Here is a 27,294-nt window from a genome sequence, read left to right as displayed (position 1 = left end):
TCGCTCCATCTTTGTGTTTGTAGACATCCATCCTTCCCACAGATGCGTTTAATTGATGGAATAAATTTCATCGTCACGACTGCCTTGGATTGCGGGCCAGTGATCTACTTTGGTATATATGATTCGAGTGAGTCGTCGAGATGTCATCGGTAAGTTCAGCGGCCCGACTTCTTCTTCTTCTTCTTTCCGCCACCGGACGTGCTGATCTTGGGCACTGCCACGGCCTGCACGGGGCTGGGATCCTCCCCAACCTTGGTCGATGCGGTCTCGGGCGTGAAGGTTTCTTTACTGCCTTCGCACAAAAGACCCGAAGCGGCACTCATCTGGCTGCCGCTTTCAGCGCCGCCATCCGAGTGAGACGGGCTGGCATCGCGCACGCCCAGTCGAGCGTCCTTGGGTTCGCCTCGAGCCTCGAATGCACCAGCAAGGCCAGTGCTCTGACCGAGCACGCTCGAGCGTGTCGAGGCATTGGCCGGAAGAGCGTACACCAGCTCCTTGGGCGGCACGGCTTTGCTCGCCGCCCCGGATGACAAAGCCGAGATGTTCGAAAGCGACTGGGTAACCGTGCTCTGTCCCGAGTCCTCATCGAGCCTGCCGACAGTAAAGTCGTCCTCCAGACTGTCGGGTTCGAGACCGCCAGGGATGCTCGGAGCTGCGCCGCCACTCTGGCCGGACAAAGAAGCATGCATCGCGGCTGGGCTGCGACTCGCCTCGATGGCATCCCAGTCGCAGTCGTCCGCACTGCCTGAAGCGCCGTCGGCACCCGCATCATCGGCCTCACTGAAGCGTGTCGAGGGCGTCTCGGCCGAGCTAGGCTGGGAGCCGCGCAGCTGTCCATCGTTCCTGAGCGTCGACATGAGCGATGCCTGCGACGGCACCGAGGCTGCGTCCAAGTGAGCCTCGGCACTGCCCCGCGCCGCGTAATGTCGCTTGCGCGAGGCGCCCAGTCCGCCGTCGTCTTCGCCCAACAGGTCGACATCATCCTCGCCGTCGAACGAGACTGACGCTCCAGCACCGGCAGAATAGCGCGCGTCAACGTCAGAGACGGCGGTGCGAGAAGCTCCGCTAGTGCGTCGGCGTGCCATCTCGACACCGCGACCGAGCTCCTTGCCAGCCCGATAGATGCCTCCCAGACCACCCGCAACGATGCGGATGGGGATGGAGCTGCCGGCGGTCCAGCCCGAGGAGCGACCCCGCTGGCCCTGCGGGAAGCTGGGGATGTGGGACGAGGCGCTTCGGGCAGGCAGGTTGTCCGGGTCGAACGACATCTGGTCGAACGCGCCCGACAGGCTGTCGTCAAACGAGCTCGGCACCTCGGACGACGGCTCGCGCGAGACGATGCGAGCGGTGCGGCGCACCTGGATCGGCCGTGATGCTCGTCTCGGAATGCAGCGCATCGTTGTTTCCGCAGCCGATGCTGCTGCAGCCGCCAGCTTGCCGGTGACGGGCGTGCGCGTGTGGAAGAAGGTCTGGCGGGAGAGATAGATGGAGCTGGGCAGCATGGCGGGCGACTGGCTGTACGTCTCGATCTCGGCCTTGGCAAGGGAGGAAGCTCGTGTGGAGGCGACGTCGCCGGATCGATCCTTATGGCGAGTGTCTCGAGTGTCTCTGTGGTCGAAGAGCGCGGTCAAGCTGTGTTTGGTCGCGGCGTCTGCGTCGGGAACGAGGTGGTCCCACAGGGCGACACGAACGCACTCGGCCTGAAGCCGAGGGGTGTTCTGTGCACTGAGAAGGCCTTCTCCGGCCTTTCTCATCATGTGGGTGAGGCCCGAGGAGCGTGGCGAAGTGGAGGAGGCCAAGCGCTGCTTGGGCTCGGGGCTGACGCTGTGCATGGACTCGTTGTTGTCGACGGCAGCGCGGGTACGAGACTGCGAACTCCAGCAGCGGAGCGCGTGCTGGGTGATGGCGTGGGAGCGTGGATCGTTTGTGAGCAGCTCGAAGGGCGTGCTGGCGTCGGCGCCCGACTCGGCGCTCGACGACGATCCGAGGTTGATCATGATGAACGATGGCGAGCAGTGCTTGGGCGTCGTGGCTGGAGCTAGCGTAGCCGAGGCGGCTTCGGTTCTCGACGCAGCGGAGGGTTGAGCCGAGGTGTCTTGGTGCGCTGACGGGTGCGGACGGACGGAGCGCGCTGCGCTGTGAAGCGAGATGCCAAAGGGCTGGAGAGCGCGCGGGTTGCGAACCTTGCCGAGGACGTGGTTGGCGATCGAAGGCTCGCCGCCGAAAGGATTAACGGCAAAAACGTGCACCGAGCCGCTTCGAGTGCCGATGGCGATCCACTGAGCGTCGGGGCTCCACTCTGCACGGACCACGTCTGCGAGGGTGATGCCGCGCAGGAGCTTGTAGCGATGGAGGAGCGTGGAAGTCGAAGGATGGCCGGCGCCTGCGAACGCACCGACGAGTGGCAGTTCGAATACGTTGAAGGCGTGTCCAAGCACGTCGGCGGTGAGGATCATACGGCCGCAGGGGCTAAATGCGACCAGGGCGACTGCATTGGTGGCGGGAGCAAAAGCACAGACGGTGCGCGCGTCGGTGCCAAGGTCAACGATGCGAACGCATGCATTGTTGGGATTGGAACCTGAAGCCTGTGCATTGACCTCCGACTTTGTGAGCGGGGCGACAGTGGAGCCCGACGAGAGGCGCTTGTTGGCACGGGCCGAGTCTAGGGCGTGCAGGCTGGGCGAGCTGGAGGCGGAGGAAGCGGGACGAGGTGGGTGAGGGTTGTGAGGAGCCGATTGGGAGAGCAGACTGGGCTGGGAGGGCGAGAAGGCGGCGTTGTTGGGCGGACTGCCCGGGTTGGGCCAGTAGGAGCTGCCCCACTCGCCGAGGGTGCGAACGCCGCTCATGACGCCGCCGCGGATGCGGCGAGCCGCATCGCCGACGTGTGCCGAGGTGTCGAAGAGGTTGTCGCGCATCTCGCCGACGCGAGCGGATGTATTCGGTTGAGGAGCGGCATACGATCGCGTTGGGTCTTGGAAGGAAGCGTTGGAGGTCTTGCGTGCATCGAAGCGAATGGGCGAGAGGTGTTGGGGAGACGTGCATGCATATGCAAGCAAGCGATCAGACAGAGAGACGGGCGTGGAACGTCCTTGGGTGGGAGAAGCGGCATCGAGCAGAGGAGGCTGAAGGTATTCGAGAGTGGCGGCCGAGAGGATGTGAAGTGAAGGCGGCGAAGCGAAGGAGAGGACGAGGTAGCGGTGGTTGATCTGCGCGTCGACGTGGTCGACAGTGGTGGCTGATTGGTCGGATCGAGGCGAGAAGTGATGCTGGAGCTGGACCGAGGATTGTACCTGGTGGGTGGCGAGAGAGTAGGCGAGCAAGTGGGTTGATCCGCTTTGGTGTTGGACGACGAGCAGAAGCTGGGTGTCTGTTGAGTTCGGGAGAGGATGACGGGCGAAAGCGGTGAGGAGATGTGCATGTGCGGATGGCTCGAGCGCGTCAGGCGGCTGTAGTGCTTGGGATGCATTCGGAATGCAGAGCAGCTCGGAGATGTTGCGGTCCTGGACGAGGAGCGCCTGGAGGCAGCCGTCGTCAAAGTAAGAGATGAGGAGGGGCAGCCAAGCGTGAGGATGGTGAGGATGCGGCAAGCGATCCCAACGCGACCAGAGCACGGCGGGTGCGGGCTTGCGGGGTGCGGGGTGGTCCGGGTGGATGTGGCTGAGTGCCGCCTGTACGCGCGCGGGGTCTACGGAGATTCCGGCATTGTGGAAGGCGTCGTAGATGGGCGATACGGATCCGTCTGTGCGGAGGGGAGTGGATGTTGCGGTGGACGATGCGGCGAGTTGGGGGGATGTGGCGTCGTGAGCGGCGGTGGAGTGGGCAGCGATGAGGCTGGAGATGCCGCGGTTTGCGTGGTGGGAGATGGTCGAGATGGTGGATGTGACGGTATCGATGGCGGATACGGGCTTGAGAGCGGAAGCCACAAAGACGCGCGGCTGTGGGCGTGCGGATGTGGACACTGCGGGAGGAGCGGCAGTTGGAGCCAGGGCTGGGGTGGAAGGAGGAGAAGATTGATCTACGGGAGGCGAGGGTGCGGGAGGGTTGGATTCGACCTGCTTCTTCTTTTGCTTTGATGAGGTAGCATTGGAGTCGGCGGAGCGAGGGCTCATGGACGACGCGCTTGGCGGTTGGAGCGGGTGCGATGCTGTACAGAAGGAGCAGGGGTTTGAGGCGGTCGAGAAGCGAGAATGAGAGCTGAGAGCTGAGATGGATCCGGACGGAGGGCAGAGGCAGGGTGGGACAAGGAGGGTGGAGAGTTGGACTTGGTGTGCAGTGTGTTGCGGTGGATGCGAATTGACAGATTGGTGCTTTGGTGTTGCGGTTGATGTGGCTGGCGATGGTGTTCGGGTGTTGATGATAGCGATTTGAGATGGTGATTGGGAGGGAGGATGGACGGGGAGAGTGGATGTGTACAGAGAGAGGGCAACGGCGAGTCAGAGCTGACAGGCACGGCTGCAGGGTGCTGCAGCTCGTTGCTGGGCTGGCTGGTGCGACGCTGCGTGTGGCAGTGGAGTGGCAGTCAAGGCGCCGGCTGATCCGCTATCGCCAGCCCGAGCTGACGCGACCCACAAACCTCGACGCGGGCCTCAACTGAACCCTGAATTGCCGCTCGCCTTTCAACGACGCGTTGGTGGCAACACTGCTGTGGAGCCGTTCCGTTGCCATCCGGCTGCCTCCGCGCCGCATCCCAACGCATGGACCCTGACGTCGACCTGACGCGATCCAGCCGCGCCTATCGCGCTCCAAACCTCCACATCGCCGGTTTAGACTCTGCGATCGGGGCCCGAGCTCGTCGACCGGCCTCGCCGGGTCCCGCTCCGTCTCATCTGGACGCGGCTACGATCGCATCGGGGCGACAACGCGCCCCGAATCGCAGATTCAAATCGCAGCTCGCCCAGCATCGCCGCGGATCAACGCCTAGATCAGGTTACCGCCAACTCTTCGCCTGAATGCAGCCGCTTCCCCGCCACTCCTGACGCCCTCCATACACAAGCCCATGCTATATAGACTGCCGCGTCGGTGATCCTGCCCATTTGGCTCCGTTCCACTCCTCCCTTCCCACTGGCAAGCAAGCAAGCAAAAGCGCAACGCGTGTCGACTCGAGCAAATATGGTCTCCGCATCGGCTGTCGCGCAGGAGCGGCTTCACGACTGGAGCCTGCGTTACCTGCGTCTCAAGATCATGGTGCTCGTCTTGCGATCGCTCAACTCGCTGCGTCCGCTCGTTCATCGCAATCGCCCGCCGTTGCCGCACGCATTCGAGCGCCACATCGTAGACATCCCCTCGCGCGACCCCAACCGCACCATCCGAGCACACATCTACCGCTCCAAGCGCGTCGCTCCCTCCTCGGACGGCGTAGCGGCCCCGCTGCCCGTCCACATCACCTGGCACGGCTCCGGCTTTGTGCTGCCCAACCTTGGCGACGACTACGCCTTTATCGCGCATGTGCTCGAGCAGCTCGGTCCGGACTGCATCCTCATCGATGCCGACTATCGCAAGGCGCCCGAACATCCCTTCCCGGCCGCCAGCCACGATGCACAGGACGTGGTCAACTACGTTCTTGCCCAGCCCCAGGTCTACGATCTGCACCGCATCACACTCGGTGGCTTTTCGGCAGGCGGCAACCTCAGCCTCGTCGTAGCCTCGCAGCTGGGCCCTGCGCGCATTGCTGGCGTTGCGGCGCTCTATCCTGCCGTCGACTTTACCGTCAAGCCCGGTGCACGCACGGCTCCCTCCAAACACCGCCCGGACAGCGGCTTCGCCCTGCCCAACTGGATGAGCAACATGTTTCTCGACTCGTACTTTGTTCGCGATCAGGACAAGAACCATCCGCTCTGCAGCGTCTACTTTCAGGACGCGAATCGATTTCCACCCGTCTTGCTTGCTTGTGGAAAGGGCGATACGCTCCACTATGCGTCGGAAAAGCTGGTTCGCAAGCTCACGGACGCAGGCAGGAAAGACGCGCGCTTCATCAGCGTCGACAACGAAGGCCATGGCTTTGACAAGCTCCCGCGCGGCCCAACCTCGCTCCAACGCAGAGACCACGTCTACTCGGAGTTTGCAAACTTCATTCGCAATGCTTGGGACCACCACAACGCTCAGCTCAGGGCCCAGCTCTAGACTAGCCGTTCAGTCCTCGCTCTTCACTAGGATACCCATGGAATGCATGGCATACATTGGACCTGCACTACAATAGCCCTCCGCATGCGTGAATTCGCTTAGTCGGATCCAAAGACTCTCCCGCCCCCCGGAAGAGTCGGTCCGATACCCGTAACTTCGATGCAGCCGAGTCCAACCAGTAGTGTCCGACCGAGTCCGAATCGAATCCAAGCTCATTGCCGCACCGGCAAAAGCAGTGGCTCACCTTTGCGGAAGAGTGTGGTTCAGACTCGGCTGCGCGGTCGGTGCATCGGCAATCTCTTCGCGTCCGTTTCCAAGCCGCGTAAAATCGGCGGCTTCGGCGTTCGGACGTCGGCTAGCGCAGCGATGTGGGGTAACGCCCCCACACCCACGCTGTACCTCATACAGCGCAACCCAACAGGCTTGCCCGAACGAAACAGGCGCCTGGCTAGCATATAAGAACGAAGCGAGCCTTCGCCGAGACTGTCGCTTCCAACCAGCAACCCTTTTGATACAGCAACAAGATGGTCAAGAGCATGCTTACTCTGCAAGCGGCCGTAGTGGGTGCGCTCGTCCTGGCGTACGACGCCAGCACGATTGCACAAGCCTCCCCCGTCGACAGGCGCAGCGAGCCGTGCAGCTCGAAAGTGCACCGTCTCTCGCCACCCGCAGGTGGAGCAGCGGGGGCATCGATCGCGCACACGTCGTCGTTTGCATCCTTCTCGTTCGAGCCTGCATTCTGGGTCGAGTTCTTTGGCACATACGCTGCGCCCAACTCGCTCACCTTTTCGCTGCTCGATCGCATCTACGAACGCGGTGGTCGACCCATCATTCGGCCAGGGGGCATCACCATGGACTCGATGATCTTCGATACCAATGCCACCGATCCCGTGCGTGACACAAGCCCCACAGGTGGCGTTTACCGCACCACGGTGGGACCCGAATACTACAAGTCGTGGAGCCACTTTCCCGAGGAACTGCGGTTTGTATCGACGCTCAACTTTGGCAATGACAGCGTCGAGATTGCGAGGGGGATGGCAGAGGCGTCGGTCAAGTACCAGCCTCAACGCGTCGAGTATCTGGAGCTGGGCAACGAGCCTACCAACTATCCGTCGGCCAGGTGGGGGGATTCGACCGAGGCGTATGTGGCGCAGTGGAAGAACTGGACCCAGAGCATCGATGCAGCTGTCAACACCACGCTTTCGACCGCAAGAGTCGCGGGAGAGGTGGGGCTGGCGGGAAAGAGGAGGTGGTGGGCAAGTTCAGCGACTACGGACAAGTCTGGGTTGAACGTTCGACCTGTCGACGTGATTCCTGCGGGGATTGATGCAGAGGGGAGTGTGGCGCAGTACTCGATCCATTCGTATCCGTTTGCGACGTGCGATCCTGCACGTGCGGCGGTGGCAACGCTGCCGAATCTGCTCAACCATACGCGGTTGAGCGCCTACGCGGACGACGAGATCATGCCCTCTGCCCAAGCCGCACTCGACAGTGGGAGCGAGTGGATCATTGGCGAGTTCAACTCGGTCGCCTGTTCGGGTCAGCCCAACGTCACCGACACCTTTGCCCAGGCGCTGTGGGTGGTTGATTCCGAACTCATCTACGCCGTTCGAAACGCCTCCTCCGTCCACCTCCACCAGGGAGCCACGCTGGTCTTTCAATCGAGCCAACAGACCAATTCGGCTGCAGATGATGGCAAACCCGGCTTCTCGACGTACGACTTTGTCTATCCGGTCAACTCGACCAAGCGCGGAGAGGCACGTGCACTGCCCTCGTTTGTCGCCCAACTCTTCCTCGCCGAAACCTTTGCTGAGCCCGTTCGAGCCGCCGAAATCCCCCCTCCAAAAGGTGTCAATCCCGACTCATTCGCCGCTTATGCTTTCTATCATCCGGCATCCGGGAAGTTGTCCAAACTCGCCCTGCTCAACTTGGAGCCAATGTACAACGCCACCGCCGAGATCAGCCTGGATCTTTCGGGTCTCATCCCGCGCGGTGCCAGGCCCGCAGTCAAGCGCATGACCGCACCCGCTGTCAACGAAGCCGACTCAGACAAGGTCACCTGGGCAGGCCAGTCTTACACCACCGGCCAACCGCACGGCCATCTGCACATCGAATCGCTCCACTCGCCTGCCCACTTTAAGCTGCGAAATAGCCAAGCAGCCCTCATCCTCATCGACCCCGCCTCGGCCTACTCCTCCTGAACCCCTTCTCTCAACGACGCACAGAAAAGCAAAAAAGACATGGATGACTGCGGAAAAACAAAGACTGGATTTTTGTGTAGGGTGGTATGGTACAGCACGGATGCGTGCGGCAAAGACGAATGAGGCACTTAGTCGATCGACTCCATGGCCGACTCGCCAGCCACCTCCTCGGTGGCCGCCTCGACCTTGTCGTCAGCAGCGTCGGCCTCGAGGCCGGCGTCGTCGATGGAAAGGCCGAGCGAGATGAGCTTGTAGAGGCGGTTGGCAAAGTCGTGGGGCTGCTCGAGGGTGAAGCCCGAGGTGAGCAGCGCGGTCTCGTAGAGGAGCACGGTGAGGTCGCGGACGGTGGTGTCGTTCTTGTCCTGGCTCGACTTGGCGGCGAGCTCCTTGACAATCGGGTTGGACGGGTTGAGCTCGAGCGTCTTCTTGGCAGCCATGTACTGCGACATGCTCGAGTCGCGCAGCGCCTGCGCCTTCATAATGCGCTCCATGTTGGCCGACCAGCCAAAGGTGTTGGTGACGAGCACGCAGGGCGAGCCGACGATGCGGTTCGACACAACCACCTTCTCGACCTTGTCGCCGAGGATCTCCTTGACCGTCTTGCACAGGTCCTCGCAGTTCTTGGTGTCCTCCTCGCGCTGCTTCTTCTCGTCGTCCGACTCCTCGAGCTCGAGCCCTTCCTTGGAGACGCAGACGAGCTTCTTGCCCTCAAACTCCTTGAGCTGCGTCACGGCGTACTCGTCGATGGGGTCGACCATGAGCAGCACCTCGAGGCCCTTCTTCTTGAGACGCTCCAGGAAGGGCGAGTCGCGGATCGAGGCGAGCGACTCGCCGGTGAGGTAGAAGATCTGGTTGTTCTTGCCGTCCTGGGGCATGCGGGTGATGTAGTCCTTGAGCGAGGTCTGCTCCTCGCCCGACTTGGTCGAGTGGAAGCGGAGGAACTCGGCGAGCTTGGCGCGGTTGGTGGCGTCCTCGTGGATGCCGAGCTTGAGGTTCTTTCCGAAGGCCTCGTAGAACTTGGCAAAGTTGTCCTTGTCCTCTGCGATCTCGGAGATCATGTCGAGGGTCTTCTTGACGACGTTCTTGCGGATGACCTTGAGGATCTTGTTCTGCTGGAGCGTCTCGCGCGAGATGTTGAGCGGAAGGTCCTCCGAGTCGACGATGCCCTTGACAAAGTTGAGGTATTCGGGGATGATGTCCTCGCAGTCGTCCATGATGAAGACGCGGCGGACGTAGAGCTTGATGTTGTTGCGCTTCTTCTTGGTCTCGAAGAGGTCGAAGGGGGCGCGCTTGGGGATGAAGAGGAGCGCCTTGAACTCGAGCTGGCCCTCGACGGAGAAGTGCTTGACGGCGAGGTGGTCTTCCCAGTCGTTGGAGAGCGACTTGTAGAAGGCCGAGTACTCGTCGGCGGAGATCTGCTTGGGGTCGCGCGTCCAGAGGGGCTTGGTCTTGTTGAGCTCCTCCTGCTCGGTCTTGAGCTCCTTGACCTTCTTCTTGGGCTTGTCCTTCTTGGCGTCCTCGTCGTCGACCTCCTCGATCTTGGCCTTCTTCTCGGCGTCGTCGGCGGTGTCGTCGTGCTGCTCCTCCTCGACATCGACCTCGACCTCCTTGGTGACGACGAGCTGGATGGGGTAGGAGATGAACTCGGAGTGCTTCTTGACGATCTCGCGGATGCGCTTGTCCTCGAGGTACTCCTGCTGGTCCTCCTTGAGGAAGAGGCGCATCTCGGTACCGCGGCCGATGCTAGGGTTGACGGTGTCCTGGGTGATGGTGAAGGTGCCTCCTGCGGCGGACTCCCAGATGTACTGCTCGTCGTCGTTGTTCTTGGTGATGATCTGTACCTTTTCGGCGACGAGGTAGGCCGAGTAGAAGCCGACGCCGAACTGTCCGATCATGGAGATGTCGGCGCCGGAGCTGAGAGCCTCCATGAAGGCCTTGGTGCCGGACTTGGCGATGGTGCCGATGTTGTTGACGAGGTCGGCCTTGGTCATGCCGATACCGGTGTCGCGGATGGTGAGGCAGTTGTTCTCCTTGTCCGGGGTGATGCGGATGTAGAGCTCCTTTTCGGAGTCGAGCACCGAGGGGTCGGTGAGCGCGTTGTAGCGCACCTTGTCGAGCGCATCGGACGAGTTGGAGATGAGCTCACGCAGGAAGATCTCCTTGTTGGAGTAGAAGGTGTTGATGATGAGGTCGAGCAGCTGGCTGATGTCGGCGGCCTGTCGAATGCAAAGGGGAGGATTGCAGGGTCAGTACAGTGGACGGTGGCGAGGAGGGCATGGCTAGCATGAGGGACGAAGCTACTACTTACGAAGCCGAAGGTCTCTGTGTTGCCGGACATGGTGAATACGATGTGCAACAGACACTGGGGGTTGAGAGAGGGTGTGGTGTGGGGAGAGGAAGAGGACGTGGTGGCTAGGGCGTGTTGGGAATAAATGGCTTTGCGTCGACTGCGGTGCGGAGGCAAAAGTGTTGAGCGAATTTCCGCCCAGCAGAGCGCGACTCAGCAGAGATAGAGAGAGCCAGAAATGTCGAGATTCTAGAAGAATTCCAACTCGCGCGGCCGGCTGAGCGCAAAGGCGCGTAGCTTCCATGCGCTTCTTTTCCGCCTGCTCAACGGGCCGTCACCACAATCCAAGGTGGCAAGCAGTCGACTTGGGTCGAATCCAGTGCTCTGTGCTATGAGCTAGTATCGACAGGCGTCGTGTGTGTTGCAGCATGGAAAGGCCATCGTCGGAGGGTAGTGGCGAGGGAGAATGTCTGCTGGACGGAGACGCTGAGTCGCAGTCTGTTAGGTCGAGGAGCAGACTGGCTGGCGGGGCGTGGAATTCGATGGAAGGCTTATGTAAGCTGATGGTCGACGTGACGGTGTAACATGCGTCTGTCGTTTTGATGTAAAGATGTGAGAGCGATATCGGCTTACAGTTTAGTAAGGAGCCGCCGATCACCAGACGGGCTCCACAGCTCGGCGGCTGGAATTCGGATTTGGGGATGCGAATATGCAGCGCGCCTCGACAGCGGCCAAGCGCCCCAAAGCGCGACGCTGCAGTTGAGCCGCTGCAGCAGTGCCGCTCTCTCCAGCAGCAGAGAGTCACCTCTCGCGCGACTCGTTGGCGCGATCGCACGTTTCAGCTGCTGCTGCTGCTCCTCCTCCTCCGCAATCATCACCATCGCCTTTGCTACCGTCACCATCATCACAGCCAACAACGCCAGCACAAGCAAGCAAGCCGCTCTACTCTACTCGGCGCCACTACGTCTCGCGCACACGCTCGCTTTCTGCTTTGGCGCTCCCATGCTCGGCGACGGCGTGCTCCTGCTCCACCTTCTCAATCCACTCGCCATCTAGATCGCTGCCCTAGCTGTCTTTCTCCATCTCTCTCCCCCTCTCCCAGGAACATGCAATCGCCCCGCTCCGACTTCAAAGCCCCTTTGCCTTCGATCTCGTCTACTTCTGCTGCGACTCGGCCCTTTTCAACGCGCACACACAGCTATCCCGCACACCCGCAACCACCGCCCTTGCCGCTGAAACACCAACACCAACACGCTCGCTACCTTCCAACAACCTCCTCGACCTAGACACTCCCGCCCACCGCCGCGCGGATCCGCACATCCCTCATACATGTATCCCTCCCCGTCGCCTTCCCCGGCCCCCTCGCCTCCAGCATACCTCTACCTCAACTCCCACCACCACCCATCAGGTAGTCATGGAGGCGGTCCGCTCTCCCAGCCTGGCGGCCAGGCTTCCGCTCAGAATCACAACAACGGCTACAACGGCTCCTTCACTCCCGTAGGCCGCTTCCCCTTGCCCAACGCCGCGTGGCCACAACGCTCCCACCAGCATCCGCACCACTCGCACCAGCAGAACCCCTCGCTCTCCTCCTTGCCAGGCTCCATCGGTCACTCGAGCGCTGCCTCCATCTCCGCAGGCGGTCCCTCGTCCCCCGGCTACGCCAACCTCGCCGCGCATCACCACCACCACCATGGCGGTCACGGCCCCTCCGGTCTCTCCCACATGGCCTCCCCCGGCGGCATCCACTCCTCCGGTCACCTCGGCTCCTCCTCAGCACGCTCCGATGCAGCCGCAGCCGCAGCAGCCGCAGCCGCAGCTTCCGGTTCGCCGCACTGGCAGCAGCAGATCCTAAAGGCAGAGATCTCACGCCAGTCCGCCTCTCCACACCACCACGCACGCGCAGCCGCACTCGCCGCCCGCTCCGCAACCAGCTCCGCCATCGCCATCCAAGACCCCAACAAGGGCATCGTGCCCCCGCAGGTAGCAGCAAACGGCCTCTTTGTCGCAAAGAAAGAGTCGAGCGCAGCCAACGGCGGCGGAGGCGACGGTGACAAGGGAAGCGGCGCAGCCGATGCAACGCCAGGCACACCCAACGTCACACCCGCCACCACCACCTCATCACCAACCGCAGCCAAGGACAAGCAGACGTGGTCCACCATCGACATGGGCGGCCTCGCGCTCAAGAACATCGCCAACGAAGTCTACCGCTACTCGTTCCTCACCTCGCTCTTCATCAACCACAACGCCCTCACCACCATCTCGTCCGACATTGTCAAGCTCCGCCACCTCACCGTCCTCGACGCATCAGGCAACAAGCTCAACGCCGTCCCCGCCGAGCTCGGCATGCTCACCAGCCTGCGCGAGCTCTTCCTCTTTGACAACAACCTCGTCACGCTGCCGCCCGAGCTCGGCACGCTCCACCAGCTCGAGATGCTCGGCATCGAGGGCAACCCGCTCCAGGACAACCTGCGCACGCTCTTCCAGCGCGACGGCACCGCCGCCGTCATCGCCTACCTCCGCGACTCGTGCCCCGTCCCGCTGCCGCCGCCAGAGCGAGAGTGGATCATGATCGACCCGGACCTGCCGGACCTCGACGCCGAAAAGCACGCGCCCGACGCGCCGCAGGAATCCTTCAACGTGCTCTCGTACAACATCCTCTGCGACCGATACGCCACCGCGCAGATGTACGGCTACACGCCCTCCTGGGCGCTCACCTGGGACTACCGCAAGGAGTTTATCCTGCAGGAGGTCATGTCGTACAGCGCCGACGTGTGCTGCCTGCAAGAGGTCGACATGGAGCAGTACGAGGACTACTTCCTCCACCACCTCTCGCAGCAGGACTACGAGGGCGTCTTCTACCCCAAGTCGCGCGCGCGCACCATGCGCGACGAGGAGAAGCGGCGCGTGGACGGATGCGCCATCTTCTACAAGGCGACCAAGTACCAGCTCATCGAGAAGCAGCTCGTCGAGTTCAACCAGATCGCGCTGCAGCGGCCCGACCTCAAAAAGTCGGAGGACATGTACAACCGCGTGATGACCAAGGACAACATTGCGGTGATTGCGCTGCTGGAGAACAAGCAGAGCGGCTCGCGGCTGGTGGTGACCAACGTGCACACGCACTGGGATCCGCAGTTCCGCGACGTCAAGCTCGTCCAGGTGGGCATGCTCATGGAGGAGGTCGAAAAGGCCGGGAGTCGGTTTGCCAAGCTGCCGCCCAAGCTGAGTGTGGCCGAGGGCTACCCGCCGGCGCCCAAGTATACGCACGGTACGCAGATCCCCACCATCGTGTGTGGCGACTTCAACTCGGTGCCCGAGACGGGCGTGTACGACTTTTTGGCGAGCAGCAGTGTGCCGGGTGATCACGAGGATTTCATGGACCATGTCTATGGCAACTACACCGCGCACGGGCTGCAGCACAACTATCGACTCGAGTCGTCGTATGCGCCCATTGGCGAGCTGACGTTCACCAACTACACGCCCGGATACGAGGGTGGGATCGACTATATTTTCTACTCGAAGAACTCGCTGAGTGTGACGGGCGTGTTGGGCGAGGTGGACAAGCAGTACCTCTCCAAGGTGGTCGGCTTCCCCAATGCGCATTTCCCCAGCGACCATATCTGCATCATGGGCGAGTACAAGGTGAAGCGCCTCGAGCATGTGCAGCCGTCCAGCACGGCGCGCGAGGTCCATCATCCTTCGTCCGGTCCTGCTGCCAGGAGGTGATCCGACATCTTTGTTGGCCCCAACCTCGTTTTTGTAAATGCATTCGAAACTGTACCACTCTCGCTTTGCGATCCTCTCTGCATCTTTTTTTTGTCACAACAGCGTTGTTCTTTGTATTGCCCTCTCCTTTTCTCTTCTCTCCTCCATCCCCTTTTTCTTCACTTCTTTGCGCTTTGCCTTGTTTCACCTTTTATAACCTTCCGCCTATACTTTCCCCCCCTTTTTTTTCAACTTTCTTCCAGTTTTTGTTGACACTCTCCATGACGAGGTGCACATGCGCATGCGCGGGTGTGCACTCTCGGCTTGTTTCATGTGCACGTCGCCGCCGCTGTTGTTGGAATATCCATCTCTCGCTCTCTCTCTCTCCCTCTTCACTCGATTGTGTTGTTGCTCTTTGATCGAAAGCCCCCTGGGGGCTCTCTGTCACATTTGCAGGCCGTGTGATTTTTGGGGCCGACTTTTTGATGCCTCAAAATACTGCGATGCGCAACAAGAGATGGTGCCAAAAAACTTTGGCAACGGCTTTGGATTAGATCCGCTGACGCTTGCGCTGGTTGTTGCGCGTGGCGGTAGCAACGAGCGTACTTCTAGCCGAACTAGCCGGTGGCGAATCGTCCGTCCCGCTCTGCAAGCTATGCGTACTCCTCACCGTCGGCGTCGACGATGGCGGATGTGCAATCGTGATGAGCGGAGGATTGGGCTGTAAAGAGGGCGCGGTACTTGGCGCCGAAGTTTGCATGCCCACCGTGCCCAATGCGGGAGGAGCAGCTGGTCCAGTCGACCCTACCGAGGCCTTTCCCGCATCGCCCACCGAGCCCTGCTGCGACAGATGCTGCTGACGGTGTAGCAGCTGGGCAAGTCGAATGGGATGCGCGCTGTTCAAATTGGCCTGCTGAACTGCCGGCAAATGATGCGCGTCGATGGGCGGTTGATAGTTGCTCTTCATCTTGGGATCCAGATCGTCGTGGATCACGCGTCGGTTTGGGTACGTGCCCACGGGTTTGGCGAGGCTGGCAAAGGCGTTGAGCGTAATTTGCGGTTCGTGTGCGAACCAGCCATGCGCAAGCGCCTGATTGGCCGTCAGACGCTGCTCCGGATCGTACTGCAAGAGATCATCAAAGAGGTCGTAGCCATCCTCGCTCTTGTGTCTCGAGGTGTACCAGCGCGAGAGCGTCTTGGGATAGTTGTCGAGCCTCAGATGTGGCCACCAGCCCTTGTAGTCGGGCATGCTCTCGATGGCTGGCCACCGCTCCTTGTTGGGCGTCCCCAGCACCTCGACGATGCGCTTAAGCTGGTCCGTCTGAAACGGAGCCGCCTTGGTCTTGGGATCCATCTTGGCCTCTTCACCCTTGAACATCGGTCGCAGCGCCAGCAGTTCGCCCCAAATACATCCCACACTCCACATGTCGATCGCCGTCGTGTAGTGGCGTGCGCCAAGGAGCAGCTCGGGCGCACGGTACCAGATGGTCACCACCACCTTGTCGCCATTGTACAGGCTCTGCAGCGGCGACGAGTAGAGCCTGGCCAAACCGAGATCGCCGATCTTCACCACGCCGTTGGAGGTGACCAGAATGTTGGCCGGCTTCAGGTCGCGGTGCAGGATCCAGTTGGCGTGCAGGTACGCCACGCCGTTGACCAGCTGCCACATGAGACTCTTGAGCACAGCCGTGGGGATCGGGGTGCGCAGCGCGGTGGAGTGGTAGTGGATGATCTGCAGCAGATCGTGCTCGGCATACTCGAAGACCATGTAGATCGCCTTGTCTTCGAGCATCACTTGGCGCAGCGTCACAATGTTGACGTGGCTCAGTTCGCGGTTGAGCGAGATCTCGCGCATGGCACTCTGCGAGATGCCCGTGTAGACCGAGGCGTCGGTCTCCTTGGTGTCTGGCTTGAATTTTTTGATCGCAAAGATCTGGCCGTCGCCGCCGCCGAGCGCACTTGTGGCCGACAAGTTGTCGGCTGTTCGGGCGTTTGTCGCTCCCGCCGTGGCGGCGGCAGCGGCGGCTCCCACGCCAGGCGAGTCGGTCCGAGTGCGTCCCGGCGTAGCATTGGCAGGCACGGTCGAATCAATGACCGACTTGGGCGTGCCGTGAAGCGACGACGCTGCGCTGGGCGAATCGAGCAGCTGATGCTGCTGCAGCAGTCCGCCTCGTTTCTTGGCCGCCGCTGTGGCCACATTGGCAGCGCCGGACGCAGTCGGCGTAGCGAGTCCTGCGGCCGCCGAGCCGCTGGTCGGAGGCAGCTGCGGGGCACTGCGCAGACGCGCCTTGTAGACGCGTCCGTACGTGCCGGAGCTGAGGAAGCCGAGGATGGTGTAAGTCGCGAGCACGGGCTTGCGCACGCGGTCGCGGTACTCGCGATACGCCTTCATCGTGGCGGCGGGCGACGAGTCGAGGGGCACATGGCGTGCAGCGAGGTGGTGCGGCTGGCCAAAGTGCGACCAGAAGGCGCCGGCGTATGGATCGTCGAGGTTGTCGTAGTAGTAGCCGTGCGGCTGGGTCGAGGATGCATCCGACGTTGACGCTGCCCCAGCCGCGGTGGGTGCGGGGTCGTGCGTGTTCATGCTGCGCTTACGGCCATGTGCGATGGCTGCAGGGGTTGGTGGTGATGGTGCGCCATGGCGGCGAAGGAGACGATGGTGGTGGTGGTGAACGAAAGACGAAGCTTCAGGGTCCAAAGCCAACTCAAAGTCAAGTCGGCGGCGTCCCGACGAAGCGGCGTTCGGAAGTCGGAATGGCGCCCGAAGACCAACACTTTTTGGGGCGCCGCTTCGACCGTCCTTCCTCTCCTCCTTCCTTCCCTTCCACTTCCACGATCATCAACCTCCTCGGCCAGCACGATCGCCATGCCGGTACATCTTCTTGCATCGGCAGTGTCGTCCGCCGTGCCCACCGAGTACTGGGCCTCAATCGCCGCCTCGCTCGTCGCCATCTCCTTCCTCAAGACCTGGTCGCAGGGCGTCAAGCTGCTCGACCCGCCCCCGCCGCCCACATCCTCCTCAACCAACTCTGCGCCTATTTCGCCCTCGCTCGATGCACACTTGAACGACCTGCACGGCCGCGTCGTGCTCGTCGCCTCGGGCGCCTTTACGCCGCTGGGCGTCGTCACCATCTCGGCACTCGCCCATCGAGGAGCACAGATCATCGCGCTCGCGCCGGATATCTCGTCGCCGGACGTGGTGCAGCTCGTGCACCTCATCCGCGACTCGACGCAGTCCGAGCTGGTGTACGCCGAGCAGTGCGACATTGCGAGCCTCGAGAGCGTCTCGGCGTTTGCGGCGCTCTGGAATGCAGGCGACAAGAAGCAGCAGCAGGGTATACGCAGACTCGACTCGCTCATCTTTCTCCCGCCGTCGAGGGAGGAGGTGCGCACATTGCAGGCAACAGGTGTGGGGATGGCGCAGGCGATCTATCAGCTGCACGTGCTCGCACGGTTTCACCTGGTGAATTCGTTGCTGAGCAGTCTGCTTGTGCTGCCGCCCGAGCGCGAGGTGCGCATCGTGTCGGTGGTGTCGCCGTTCTACGCGGCGGGTGCGAATCACTTTGACCTGCTCACCACCGGCACTGCTACAAAGCCCAAGGGAAAGCGCAAGGCTACGCCGACAATCAAGACGCTGGCGGAGGGGAGCTATTCGGCGCTGGTGGGTGCGGCGTCTCTGCGATGGTACGCACTGAGCATCGAGCTGCAGCGTCGCCTCGATCTGCTCGCCGAAGCCGATCCGCGTCCACGCACCAAGCTTCCCGGCATCGACGTTTCCTCTGCCCGACCCACTGCCTCAACGCCGCACACGCATAGCAACATTGCCGTCATCAATGTATGCCCGGGCTTTGAACGCAATGCCGACATCATCGACACCTTCCTGCCCCCTCCCTCCCCATCCTCCTTCCCACCGCTGTACTTTGCGAGAGCTGCGTTGCGCATGGTGTTGGTGTTGGTGGTGTGGCCAGTGGTGTGGCTGTTGGCCAAGTCTGCAGCAACCGCAGCGAATAGTGTCGTGTGGGCAACAGCGCGAAAGCTTGATGGACAGGCACGCACCCATCCCATCCTCAACAACGCCTCACCAGCCCATGCGAGGTTTGGCCTGTACGAACCCCTCGTACCGGCGGAGCTGTACAGAGAGGCAAGGATCGTTCGTCCCACCCTACCGGCGAGACTCGATCCCAACAGCAAAGATGCACGTCACAATTGGGCCCAATTGTGGCAGCACGAGGAACACCTCTTGGAGCACAAGGTCAAGGCCAAGGGTGGAAAGATCAAACGTCCCCAAGTCTAGACACAACAGCCTTTTTTTGGATACAACAATCCCTTTCAACGGCTACAAATACAACTCTGTCTTCTTGCCACATCAATGATTCGCCGGGGTGGGAGTGGCAAGCGTGGCCGAGACGCTCCTCTTGGCCGCATTGCCGAACGCAGGTGGTTTGCTGATCTTGGACTTGTCCGCGAGCGCATTGTGCATCCTGGAGCGCTGCAGCACCGATCCGGGTGTCTTGCCCACCGCGGGCGTCATGAGCCTGTTGAGATCCAGCTGCGACGCCTGTGCCCCTGGCGCCGGCGTCCTGGGCACCATCCTCGCCATCCCCGGCCTCGGCGTAGCGGCCACCATATGCTGCGACGGCGTTGCCATGGGTGAAGCCGGTATCGCCAGACTTGCGCGAGACTGCGTTGCCACCGGCACCGGCGCCGGTGCAGGAGGCGCGGCGAGCAGCTCGGTATTGTCGATGGTGAGCGACTTTGTACAGTTGGCCGTCTTGTACACGCCAATCAGGCGCGACGACAACTCAAACATGTTGTTGCGCAGCGAAATGATGATAAACTGGCCACCCTTGGTGCGCTCCCGGATGAGGTTGGCCACAATCGACACGTTGCGGAAGTCGAGCGCCGCATCGATCTCGTCCATCACATAGACGGGCGTCGGCTTGTACGCGTGCAGCGCAAACACGAGCGCCAGCGACGACAGCGTCTTCTCGCCGCCCGACAGATTCGAAATGTTCTTCCACGACTTCTTGGGCGGCATGACCGAAAACAGAATCCCCTCCGCAAACGGATCCAGCGAATCCACCAACTCCAACTCCGCATTCCCGCCCAGCGTGATCGTCTGGTACATCTCCTTGAGCTTCGAAGAGATCACGCTGAACCCGGCCATGAAGTTTTCGAGGCGCTGCTTGCGAAGGTCGTCGTACCGCTGCTTGGCCGAGTCGCGCTCCGCCGTCGTGGCTTCCAGGTCCTTGGCACGTGCGACGAACTCGGCTTCGCGCTTGCGGTACTCGGCAAGCACAGACATGTTGGCGGAGCCCTTGGACACTTTCTCCTCGTAGAAGACGATTTGCGCCTTGACCGACTCCTTGTCGATCGCGCGCAGCTCGTCCTCGGGATACTCGGGCAGCGCAAGCGTCTCGTCCTCGTCTGAGTCCGACTCTTCAGCGATCGCGTCATCGTCGCCACCCTCGGCTTTGACAGCACGCTTCTTGCCCGCCGATTTGGACTGCTTTGCGGCGCCATCGGTCTCTGCGTCCTCATCGCCTTCTGGCTTGTCGGCTTCCTCGTCGTCTTCGTCGTCGTCGTCGACGTGGTGCAGCACCAGACCCGCCAGCTTCTCCTGCCAGTGCTTGAGACGCTTGTCGTTCTCGTTCTGCAGCCGCTCGTTGTCCTCGAGCTTCTGCTTGATCTCCATCTCGAGCGCGCGGAACGAGTTGGCCGACTCGGAGCGTTCGTCGAGCTGCGCCTTGATCTCGTCGCGCTCCTCGGCCTTGGCATCCATGAGGTGCTGCGCCTCGTCCACTTTAGCGCGCACGCTCTCGGCCTCGTTGGCCTTGGCGCTGATCTCGTCGCGCAGCTGCTCGAGCTCGCCATCGAGCTCGGCCAGCTGCGCCTCGTTCCTCTCAAGCGACTTGGCGAGCTTCACCACGTCCTTCTCCGCCTTGGACTTGGCCACCTCCGCCTTGGTGGTGAGTTCGGACGAGAGCTCCATCTTGTCCTTGATGCTGTCCACCTTGCTCTTCTGCGTGCGCAGCTCCACACCGCCCGCCTCGAGGATCTTCTCCTGCAGCGCCTCGATGTCGCGCTCGATCGCCGAGCTCTTTTCGGTGAGCTTGGCGATCTCCTTGTCGAGCGAGCCCATCTGGCGGTCGAGCTCGGCGATGCGCGAGGCGTCGCCCGCATCCGGCTTGCTCTCGGCCGCCAGCTCGGCGACGCGCCGCTGGCCCTCTTTGACGCGCTGGTCGCCGCTCTCGAGGTCCATGCGGATCTTGTCGAGCGCCACCTCGATCTGCGGCGCACGCCCGCGGTGGCCGTCGAGCAGCGACTCGACCGTCTTGATCGAGGCGACGTGCCCCCGCAGCGACTCTTCGACCGCATCCCGATCGCGCTCGAGCCGCTGCAGCTGCTCGGGCGACACCTCGTCGGCGGCGAACCGGGAGCTCATGGCGCCGCGCGACACCTTGTTGCCACCGCCGGACATGGTGCCGCTCTTGTCGATGAGCTGGCCATCGAGCGTCACCACACGCCAGCGCTTGGCGCCGTACGCGATGCGGTTGGCGTGCGCGAGGTCCTTGGCGACGAGCGTGTCGCGCAGCTGGTGGTAGAAGGCGGCGGCAAACCGCGGCTCGCGCGGCTTGACCAGGTCGAAGAGGCGCGGCACGTTTTCAGGCGTCTCGATGGGCGCGACTTGCGCCGCGCTGATGCCGAGGCTGTTGAGCAGCACAAAGTTGGCTCGGCCCAGGTTGTTCTTGCGCAGATGCTCGATGCACGCCTGGCCGCAGTCGACCGAGTCGACGACAATGTTGTTGAGACCCGGGCAGGCGGTGCTGATGGCCACGTCGTACTTGTCGTCGATGACGCCCAGATTGCCCAGACGGCCGTGGAAGCCCTTGATCATGCCGAGTTCGGCCTGGCGCGAGAGGCTCGAGAGGACGTCGCCGCGCGAGCGGCTGGCACTCACGCTGGCGCGTGCCTCGTCGGCCTTGGACCTTGCCGAGACCACCTTGGCGCGCATGGCGTGTTCCTGCTGCTTCATCTCGTCGAGCTGCTTCTGGCACGAGGCGATCTTCTTTTCGAGATCGCGGCGCTCCTGGTTGAGGCTCTGCACCTCGTCGTGCTTAGACTGGTTGTCGAGCTCGAGGTTGCGCAGCGCCTCTTTGGCCTCGGCGATGCTCGCCTCCACCTGGGCACCGCGGCTGGCGAGCAGGTCGCGTTCCTCTTGCGCGACGTTCTTGGCGGCGACCTTTTCGCTGATCTTGGCCGTCCAGGGCTGGAGCTCGCGCTGCTTGAGCTCGATGGCGCGGCTGAACTTTTCGGTCTTGCCCTTGAGCGAGTCGCGGATCTTTTCGAGCTCGGCCTCTTCGGTTTCGAGCGACGCCTCGAGCTTGCGCAGCGCAGCCTCCTCCTTTTCGATCCTGTGCGCCGAATCCGAGGCGGTGGTTTTGGCCTCGGAGGCGGCGTGGCGGTCGTCGGCGATCGCCTTTGCGAGCTTCTTCTTTTTGGACTCGAGATGCTTGCGCTTCTCCTGGAGCTGTACGTCGTCCTTTTCGAAGCGCGCCAGCTCCTTGACCACCTTTTCGCTGCTGCGGGCGATGTTGTCAAAGTCCTTGGCGAGCGACTTGTATTCTGCCTCGAGCGCTTCGATCTCGGCCTTGGAGCCCGAGTGCTTTTCGACCTCGTCGGCGAGGCGCTTGTTGAGCTTGGCGATGGCGTCTGCGGCGACCTTGATGTTGTCGCGGCACTCGAGGCTGTAGACCTGCCAGAGCGCCGACTGTCGCTGCGAGAGCTCGTTCTGGTCGCGGAGGAACTCCTCTGCCTGGCGCTTCTTGGCCTCGAGCGCGTCCTTTTCCTTTTGGACGATCTTGAGACGGCCGAGCTTTTCGGCTCGCTTCTCGTTGGCCTCGTCGACGAGCTTGGCGTGTTGCTCGATGGGCGTCTTGAAGCAGCTGGTGCCGATGATGTCTTCGAGGTACTCGAGCAGGCCTTCCTCGTGCTCGTTCTTTGCGCGCGGTGGCATCTGTGCGATGGACTCGACCTCGCCCTGGAGGATGAGGAAGCGCTTGTGGTCGAGGTCGATGCCCTTTGCCTTGAGGAGCGTAGTGGCTTCGGTGAAGGTGGACTTGCGTGCGTTGATAAAGTACTGCGAGGTGTTGTTGCGGTAGGCGGTGCGCGAGACGACGAGCTTGCTGCCGGGGACGACGGTGAATGCGTCGTTGGGCCCGTCGATGATCTCGCGGAACCAGACCTCGACGCTGCAGTGGGGCAGGTTTTCCTTGCCGGCCGAGTTGTGGATGAGCTCGCTGAGCTTGCCCTGGCGCATCTTGGAGGCTCTCCAGCCGAAGACAAAGAGGAGCGAGTCGATGACGTTGCTCTTTCCGCTTCCGTTGGGGCCGACGACGCTGGAGAAGGACTTGTGGAAGGGACCGATCTCCTGGCGACCTGCGTAGGACTTGAAGTCGATGAGGACCATCTTGTGGATGACGAGACGCTTGGCGGGGCCGGCGGGAGGCGCGGGACGTGCGGGTGTTGCGATCTGCTTGAGCAGGTTTGACGAAGGGGTACGAGGCTGGCTGAGGGCCGATGCCGAGGCTTCGGTGGGCTCCGGTGTGCCGGTGCGTGCCTCCTTGAAGGAGGTTTCGGATGCGTCCGAGTCCGGATGCTGCTCTTCTTCCTCCTCATCCTGCTCGGCGACACGGGTCTTGGTTCGAGAGGACGAAGGTTTGGCCGCCTTGGACACGCGACGTGCCGAGGGCGACTGAACTTCGTCTGCTTCCTCATCGTCATCCTCTTCATCCTCCGAATCATGATTCGCGGAAGCAGGACTGATTGAGTCGTCGACGACATCCTCCTCTTCGTCCTCCTCTTCGTCTTCGCTCTCTACGACCTGTTTGGCGCGCGATCTGGAGGTCTTTGTCGGCTGAACCGCAGGCTTTGCTGCTGGAGCACGAGCGCGTCCAGTCGAGGCGCGGGAGGCTGTTGTCGCCGCTGCACCCTTCTGCGCCCGCGACCGAGGTGCCGGCTTTACCGGTGTGTCTGGCTCGTCGCTGTCTTGCTCGTCCTCATCCTCGCTGTCGTCTTGCTCCTCCTCGCTCTCGTCGTCCTCGTCTTCATCGTCTGAGCTCTGGATGCGTCTTCGGGAGCGCGGTGCTGCTGTGACTTTGGGCTTGGCAGCAGCTGTGGAGGAGCGAGAGGATCGTGAGGCGCGCGCCTGAATCATAGGGGAAGCGGAGGCCGAGGTTGTGGACGAAGCGTTGGATGCGATCGAGTCGCGTGCCTTTGCGGCTGCCGCGCGACGGGGCGGCATGGCGGCGATGTGTGTGTGTGTGTGTGTGTGTGTGTGAGTGTATTTGTGGTGGTGGTGGTGGTGTTGGTGGTGATGCGATGGATGCGTGGCGGTGGAAAGGTAACGAGGCGCGTGACGGATGGAGTTGCAGAGGTGAATGTCGACGCTGGCTCAGCCTCGGCGGTGTTGCTCTCTCTCTCCTCTCTCTTTCCCCTCTCTCTCTCTCTCTCGCTCTCTCTCTCTGAGTTGGAGCCGCTGCCCAAAAAAAAGTGTTGCTCTCTCTGCCGCCCTCTCTCTCTCGGTCGCCCTTTCCGAGCCAACGCGCGGATACGCGTCTGCGAGGCCGCGCATTTCTCTCTTTCGCCCGGCAGTTGTGTTTTTCCGCTTCCAACGCGCGCCCTTCCCAGCGCATCGAGAGGGCGCGCCAATTTCACATCACGTGCCTCCCCCTCCTCCTCCACATTCTTCCTCACTCGCACGACACACTCACACTCGCCTCCGCCGCTCACCACCACCATCTTCCCCTCGCCATCCATTCCTACACAATGTCGAGCGCCTCACGTCCGCATCGCCAGGGAGACCGCACCCGTAGCGCGCTCAACATCTACTACTGTCTGTGCGGCGAGTTTGCGCTCGTGTGCGACCGGCCGCTGTCCACGCTGCCCGTACGGCCGCTCGACCAGTCGCGCGTGCTGCGCTGCCTCGACTCGCCACCCTACTCGACCACGGGCGCGCCGCAGAAGGTGCGCCCCGCACGCGTGTGCAAGATCAGCGCCCAGCAGGCTCCGTCCAAACTCATCAGAAGGTACGTCCCCACCCAACTCTCCCCACTTGCTAATAGATGTAGAAGGTGAGCTGACGATGATTGCGCCATGCAGGTCGGACGGGACACTCGAGAAGCAGTATCCGTACGAGTGCGCCAGGTGCCACCTCCAGCTGGGGTACGAACACACTCCACCACCACTCAAGAGCGGAGGCAGGTTTACCTTCGTCCTCCCAGGTGCACTCACGTAAGTCGCAACCACCATCACAAACTGCCATGGCAATAACGCTGACTCCCTGATCGTATGTAGAGATCGACAAGGCGTTGCACCACCAGACGCATTCTTGGAAGAGCTGCTTTCATCGATGTTAGATGCATCGCACGACGCACAACCGCACAGCGCAAAACGAGGACAAAGAATCGATTAAAAATTCGAGAGAAAAAGTACGAGCTACGAAGACGAAAGAAATTTGGTATGCAGTTGCGGCTGGAGAACTTTGGGATATCTGAATGAGCATAGGTACGAAAAGCTATGGTATCATCGAGAGGCGGCCATGATTCGATGCGAAATTAGACAACGGCGGGGGTGTTGCGCGCATCGACAGTCGAGGTGAGGGTGGGCTTGACACCGAGTTCGCGCTCGAGCTTCTCGGCGAGGCCATCGACCTTGCGGTCGCACTTGCCCGTGTTGAGCAGCTTGGCATCGTGGATCGATCGGATCGAGTTGGTAAGGTTGCCACCACCCGACAGGAACTCGTCCTTGGAGACGGCCTTGTGGTGGGTGGACTCGTGCACGATGGGTGCCTCGTGGGTCACCACGTGCGTGGGGATGGTGGTCTGGATGCGGTGGTACTCGTGCGTGTCCTTCTCAATGATAGGCTGGACGACGTTGTGAATGTGGTGGTGGATGTGCTCCTTAACCACCTCGCCCTTGTCGATCACCTGGCGGTGCAGAGGGGCCTCGGCGTACTTGTCCGCATGCTGACCCGCCACGCTCGTAAGCAGCGTAGCGTCCTTGTCGGTCGAAGCGTGCGTCTCGTGCACCTTGGTCACGGGGTGGATCTTGTTGTGCACCTGCTCAGCCGCGTGCTCCGAGTCGAGAACGGGCTGGGTGTGGTGCTGGATGTGGTGCACATGACGGTGGTGCTCCTTCTGACGCAGAACCTCCTCCACCTCGTGGCGCTGGTGAGTCTGGTGCGTCACGGGTGCAAGGTGCTGCACGTCCTGCACAACCTCGCCGTTGGACAGGTCGAGGTGCTTGTTGGCCAGCACATCGTGGCCGTGCTTGTGACGGATGCTGCCGTCCTTGGCGTGCACGTCGGCAGATCGGCCAAGTCCGTGCTCGATCTTGTCCTTGATCTTGTCGCCCGTGGTCTCGCGGGTGTGGGTGCCGTTGGTGGTGGCCGTGGTGGCACCAACACCGGCGGCACCAACACCAGCACCGGTCAGAGTGCCCATCTCCTTCTGGCGCTGAACGGGCGAGCCGGGGTTGGAGGTGGGGGCAGTCGACGACGACAGACGACCATCGTCCGACGAGTCATCGCCCGAGTGCGAGCGGCGCGAAAGGACCTTCTTGACAGAGTTCATGTTGAGTGTGAGTGGATGGAGAAGAGAGTATGCTGTGAATGTTCAAAGCAATGGTATCGATGAGGAAAGAAGACGATGAACGGCTGAAGAGGTCGATGCTTATAACCCTTTTTGCGATGCGAAGCTTTGGCTGTTGGGACAAGCAGCGTAGCGAGCTGTCTCCAGCGATGCCCCCAGGGTCATGGCAAAGCTTCTACGCCTGCCTTCTGTCTTCGCAATGCCGTGCAGCCAAGCCGCGCTGAATGTCGTCACCTCGTGCTGGGAGCGAGTCGTTGGTGGGTGTTCCGAGCTTTGGCAGGCGAGCCTCTGCTCGCGGTGGGGCCAATGACGCATGCCTTGGAATGCTGAGGCCGCGCTGACTGACCGCGTATCCAGGGCGCGAGCGTCGCCATGATGTCAGAGCGACCCAACGGGCGGCGGCACGAACTGGCGGACAAGCTCTAAATCCCGCCACGGGAGCCTAAAGCGGCAGCATGGCCGCCAAATAAGGCTCACGGCTGACAGCTGCGAACGGTCAACCTTCCCCTCCGGGCAGGAGCGCGTGCATGACTCCAAGGTCGCCGATGCCCTCGCTGCATCGTTGCCGGGTGGAGGTGCTACCTCCAGTCATCCTTCATGCTTGGCTCGAGCTCGGTGCGGGCAACGACGTCAGGTCATTCCGCTGCACGAAAGCTGTCTAGCAGCTTCTCGGCAGCCGTAGGCGACTTGGCGAGACCGCGCGCGCGCGCTACGCAAGCCGCTTGGGCTGGATTGGACATCTGACAGCAGTTCTGGCCCCCCGGGGGAAAGGCGAAAGTGAGACACCGAAGCGAGAGTCTAGCTTTTCCGGACCAAAGGTCCAAGGCGAGCCGAGGATGCGGTGCTTGCGGTGCGAGAACCGCCTGCAACTTCGTAAGCGGAACGGAGGCTCCAAGCCGGGCGTGACGTCGCGAGCACAGCTTGACAGCTCGAGAGCCGGTGGCTTTTTTTGGGAGGAATCCAGTGACAGCCTGCCAAAACCGCGCGCCGAAATTATGGCGATTGCCAAAAATACCGCCTTCTTCCCCAACGGCCCAAAGAAATCGCACTGCACTGTCCAGGCGCGATGAGCAAGAACAAGGCATGCTGCTGTGCTGAGGCTGTGAGGAATCATCTTCCCCTCCATCGCCCTACGGTCCGTACGCACGGTCCAGCACATCTTTGGCTTTCCGCTGCACGTCCCGGGCTTGTACTTCACCGAGCCGCCGGCATTGTTCCCACTAGTCGCACGATAGACATCGCTACTCCCTCGCACTCGATTTCGATATCTAGCATGCTTTTGCATCTTGGCACGAGGTCAATCGCAGATACTGGCGTCATCATGTCTAGCTTT

General features: G+C 61.7%; 10 protein-coding genes across 10 annotated transcripts; 5 read left to right on the top strand and 5 right to left on the bottom strand.

Moving 5' to 3' along the window:
* Window positions 1–155: 155 nt before the first annotated feature.
* Window positions 156–4,109, bottom strand: PAN0_006c3068 (uncharacterized protein; the record flags this gene model as incomplete). Its single annotated transcript, XM_014801710.1, has 1 exon — window positions 156–4,109. One exon carries the CDS (start codon window positions 4,107–4,109, stop codon window positions 156–158), a length of 3,954 nt encoding a protein of 1,317 aa, XP_014657196.1.
* Window positions 4,110–5,109: 1,000 nt separating this feature from the next.
* On the top strand, window positions 5,110–6,120 carry PAN0_006d3067 (uncharacterized protein; the record flags this gene model as incomplete). Its single annotated transcript, XM_014801709.1, has 1 exon — window positions 5,110–6,120. One exon carries the CDS (start codon window positions 5,110–5,112, stop codon window positions 6,118–6,120), a length of 1,011 nt encoding a protein of 336 aa, XP_014657195.1.
* A 524-nt stretch (window positions 6,121–6,644) lies between these two features.
* Window positions 6,645–8,321, top strand: PAN0_006d3066 (uncharacterized protein; the record flags this gene model as incomplete). Its single annotated transcript, XM_014801708.1, has 1 exon — window positions 6,645–8,321. One exon carries the CDS (start codon window positions 6,645–6,647, stop codon window positions 8,319–8,321), a length of 1,677 nt encoding a protein of 558 aa, XP_014657194.1.
* A 128-nt stretch (window positions 8,322–8,449) lies between these two features.
* On the bottom strand, window positions 8,450–10,659 carry PAN0_006c3065 (heat-shock protein 90; the record flags this gene model as incomplete). The annotated part of the gene is made up of 2 exons (XM_014801707.1): window positions 8,450–10,537; window positions 10,630–10,659. 2 exons carry the CDS (start codon window positions 10,657–10,659, stop codon window positions 8,450–8,452), a joined length of 2,118 nt encoding a protein of 705 aa, XP_014657193.1.
* Window positions 10,660–11,937: 1,278 nt separating this feature from the next.
* PAN0_006d3064 (glucose-repressible alcohol dehydrogenase transcriptional effector) lies at window positions 11,938–14,331 on the top strand (the record flags this gene model as incomplete). Its single annotated transcript, XM_014801706.1, has 1 exon — window positions 11,938–14,331. The coding sequence occupies one exon, from the start codon at window positions 11,938–11,940 to the stop codon at window positions 14,329–14,331; it is 2,394 nt and encodes a 797-aa protein (XP_014657192.1).
* A 529-nt stretch (window positions 14,332–14,860) lies between these two features.
* Window positions 14,861–16,894, bottom strand: PAN0_006c3063 (meiotic mRNA stability protein kinase ume5; the record flags this gene model as incomplete). Its single annotated transcript, XM_014801705.1, has 1 exon — window positions 14,861–16,894. The coding sequence occupies one exon, from the start codon at window positions 16,892–16,894 to the stop codon at window positions 14,861–14,863; it is 2,034 nt and encodes a 677-aa protein (XP_014657191.1).
* A 282-nt stretch (window positions 16,895–17,176) lies between these two features.
* Window positions 17,177–18,604, top strand: PAN0_006d3062 (oxidoreductase; the record flags this gene model as incomplete). The annotated part of the gene is made up of 1 exon (XM_014801704.1): window positions 17,177–18,604. The coding sequence occupies one exon, from the start codon at window positions 17,177–17,179 to the stop codon at window positions 18,602–18,604; it is 1,428 nt and encodes a 475-aa protein (XP_014657190.1).
* A 72-nt stretch (window positions 18,605–18,676) lies between these two features.
* Window positions 18,677–23,614, bottom strand: PAN0_006c3061 (nuclear condensin complex subunit smc4 protein; the record flags this gene model as incomplete). The annotated part of the gene is made up of 1 exon (XM_014801703.1): window positions 18,677–23,614. One exon carries the CDS (start codon window positions 23,612–23,614, stop codon window positions 18,677–18,679), a length of 4,938 nt encoding a protein of 1,645 aa, XP_014657189.1.
* Window positions 23,615–24,138: 524 nt separating this feature from the next.
* PAN0_006d3060 (uncharacterized protein) lies at window positions 24,139–24,784 on the top strand (the record flags this gene model as incomplete). The annotated part of the gene is made up of 3 exons (XM_014801702.1): window positions 24,139–24,398; window positions 24,472–24,603; window positions 24,667–24,784. 3 exons carry the CDS (start codon window positions 24,139–24,141, stop codon window positions 24,782–24,784), a joined length of 510 nt encoding a protein of 169 aa, XP_014657188.1.
* Window positions 24,785–24,926: 142 nt separating this feature from the next.
* PAN0_006c3059 (uncharacterized protein) lies at window positions 24,927–25,943 on the bottom strand (the record flags this gene model as incomplete). Its single annotated transcript, XM_014801701.1, has 1 exon — window positions 24,927–25,943. One exon carries the CDS (start codon window positions 25,941–25,943, stop codon window positions 24,927–24,929), a length of 1,017 nt encoding a protein of 338 aa, XP_014657187.1.
* Between the last annotated feature and the right edge of the window lie 1,351 nt (window positions 25,944–27,294).

The sequence above is a fragment of the Moesziomyces antarcticus genome, assembly GCF_000747765.1.
Source record: "Moesziomyces antarcticus DNA, scaffold: scaffold_v10006, strain JCM 10317, whole genome shotgun sequence".
In the NCBI taxonomy this organism is placed as follows: Eukaryota; Fungi; Basidiomycota; class Ustilaginomycetes; order Ustilaginales; family Ustilaginaceae; genus Moesziomyces; species Moesziomyces antarcticus.
This window is presented reverse-complemented; position numbering and strand designations above follow the sequence as displayed.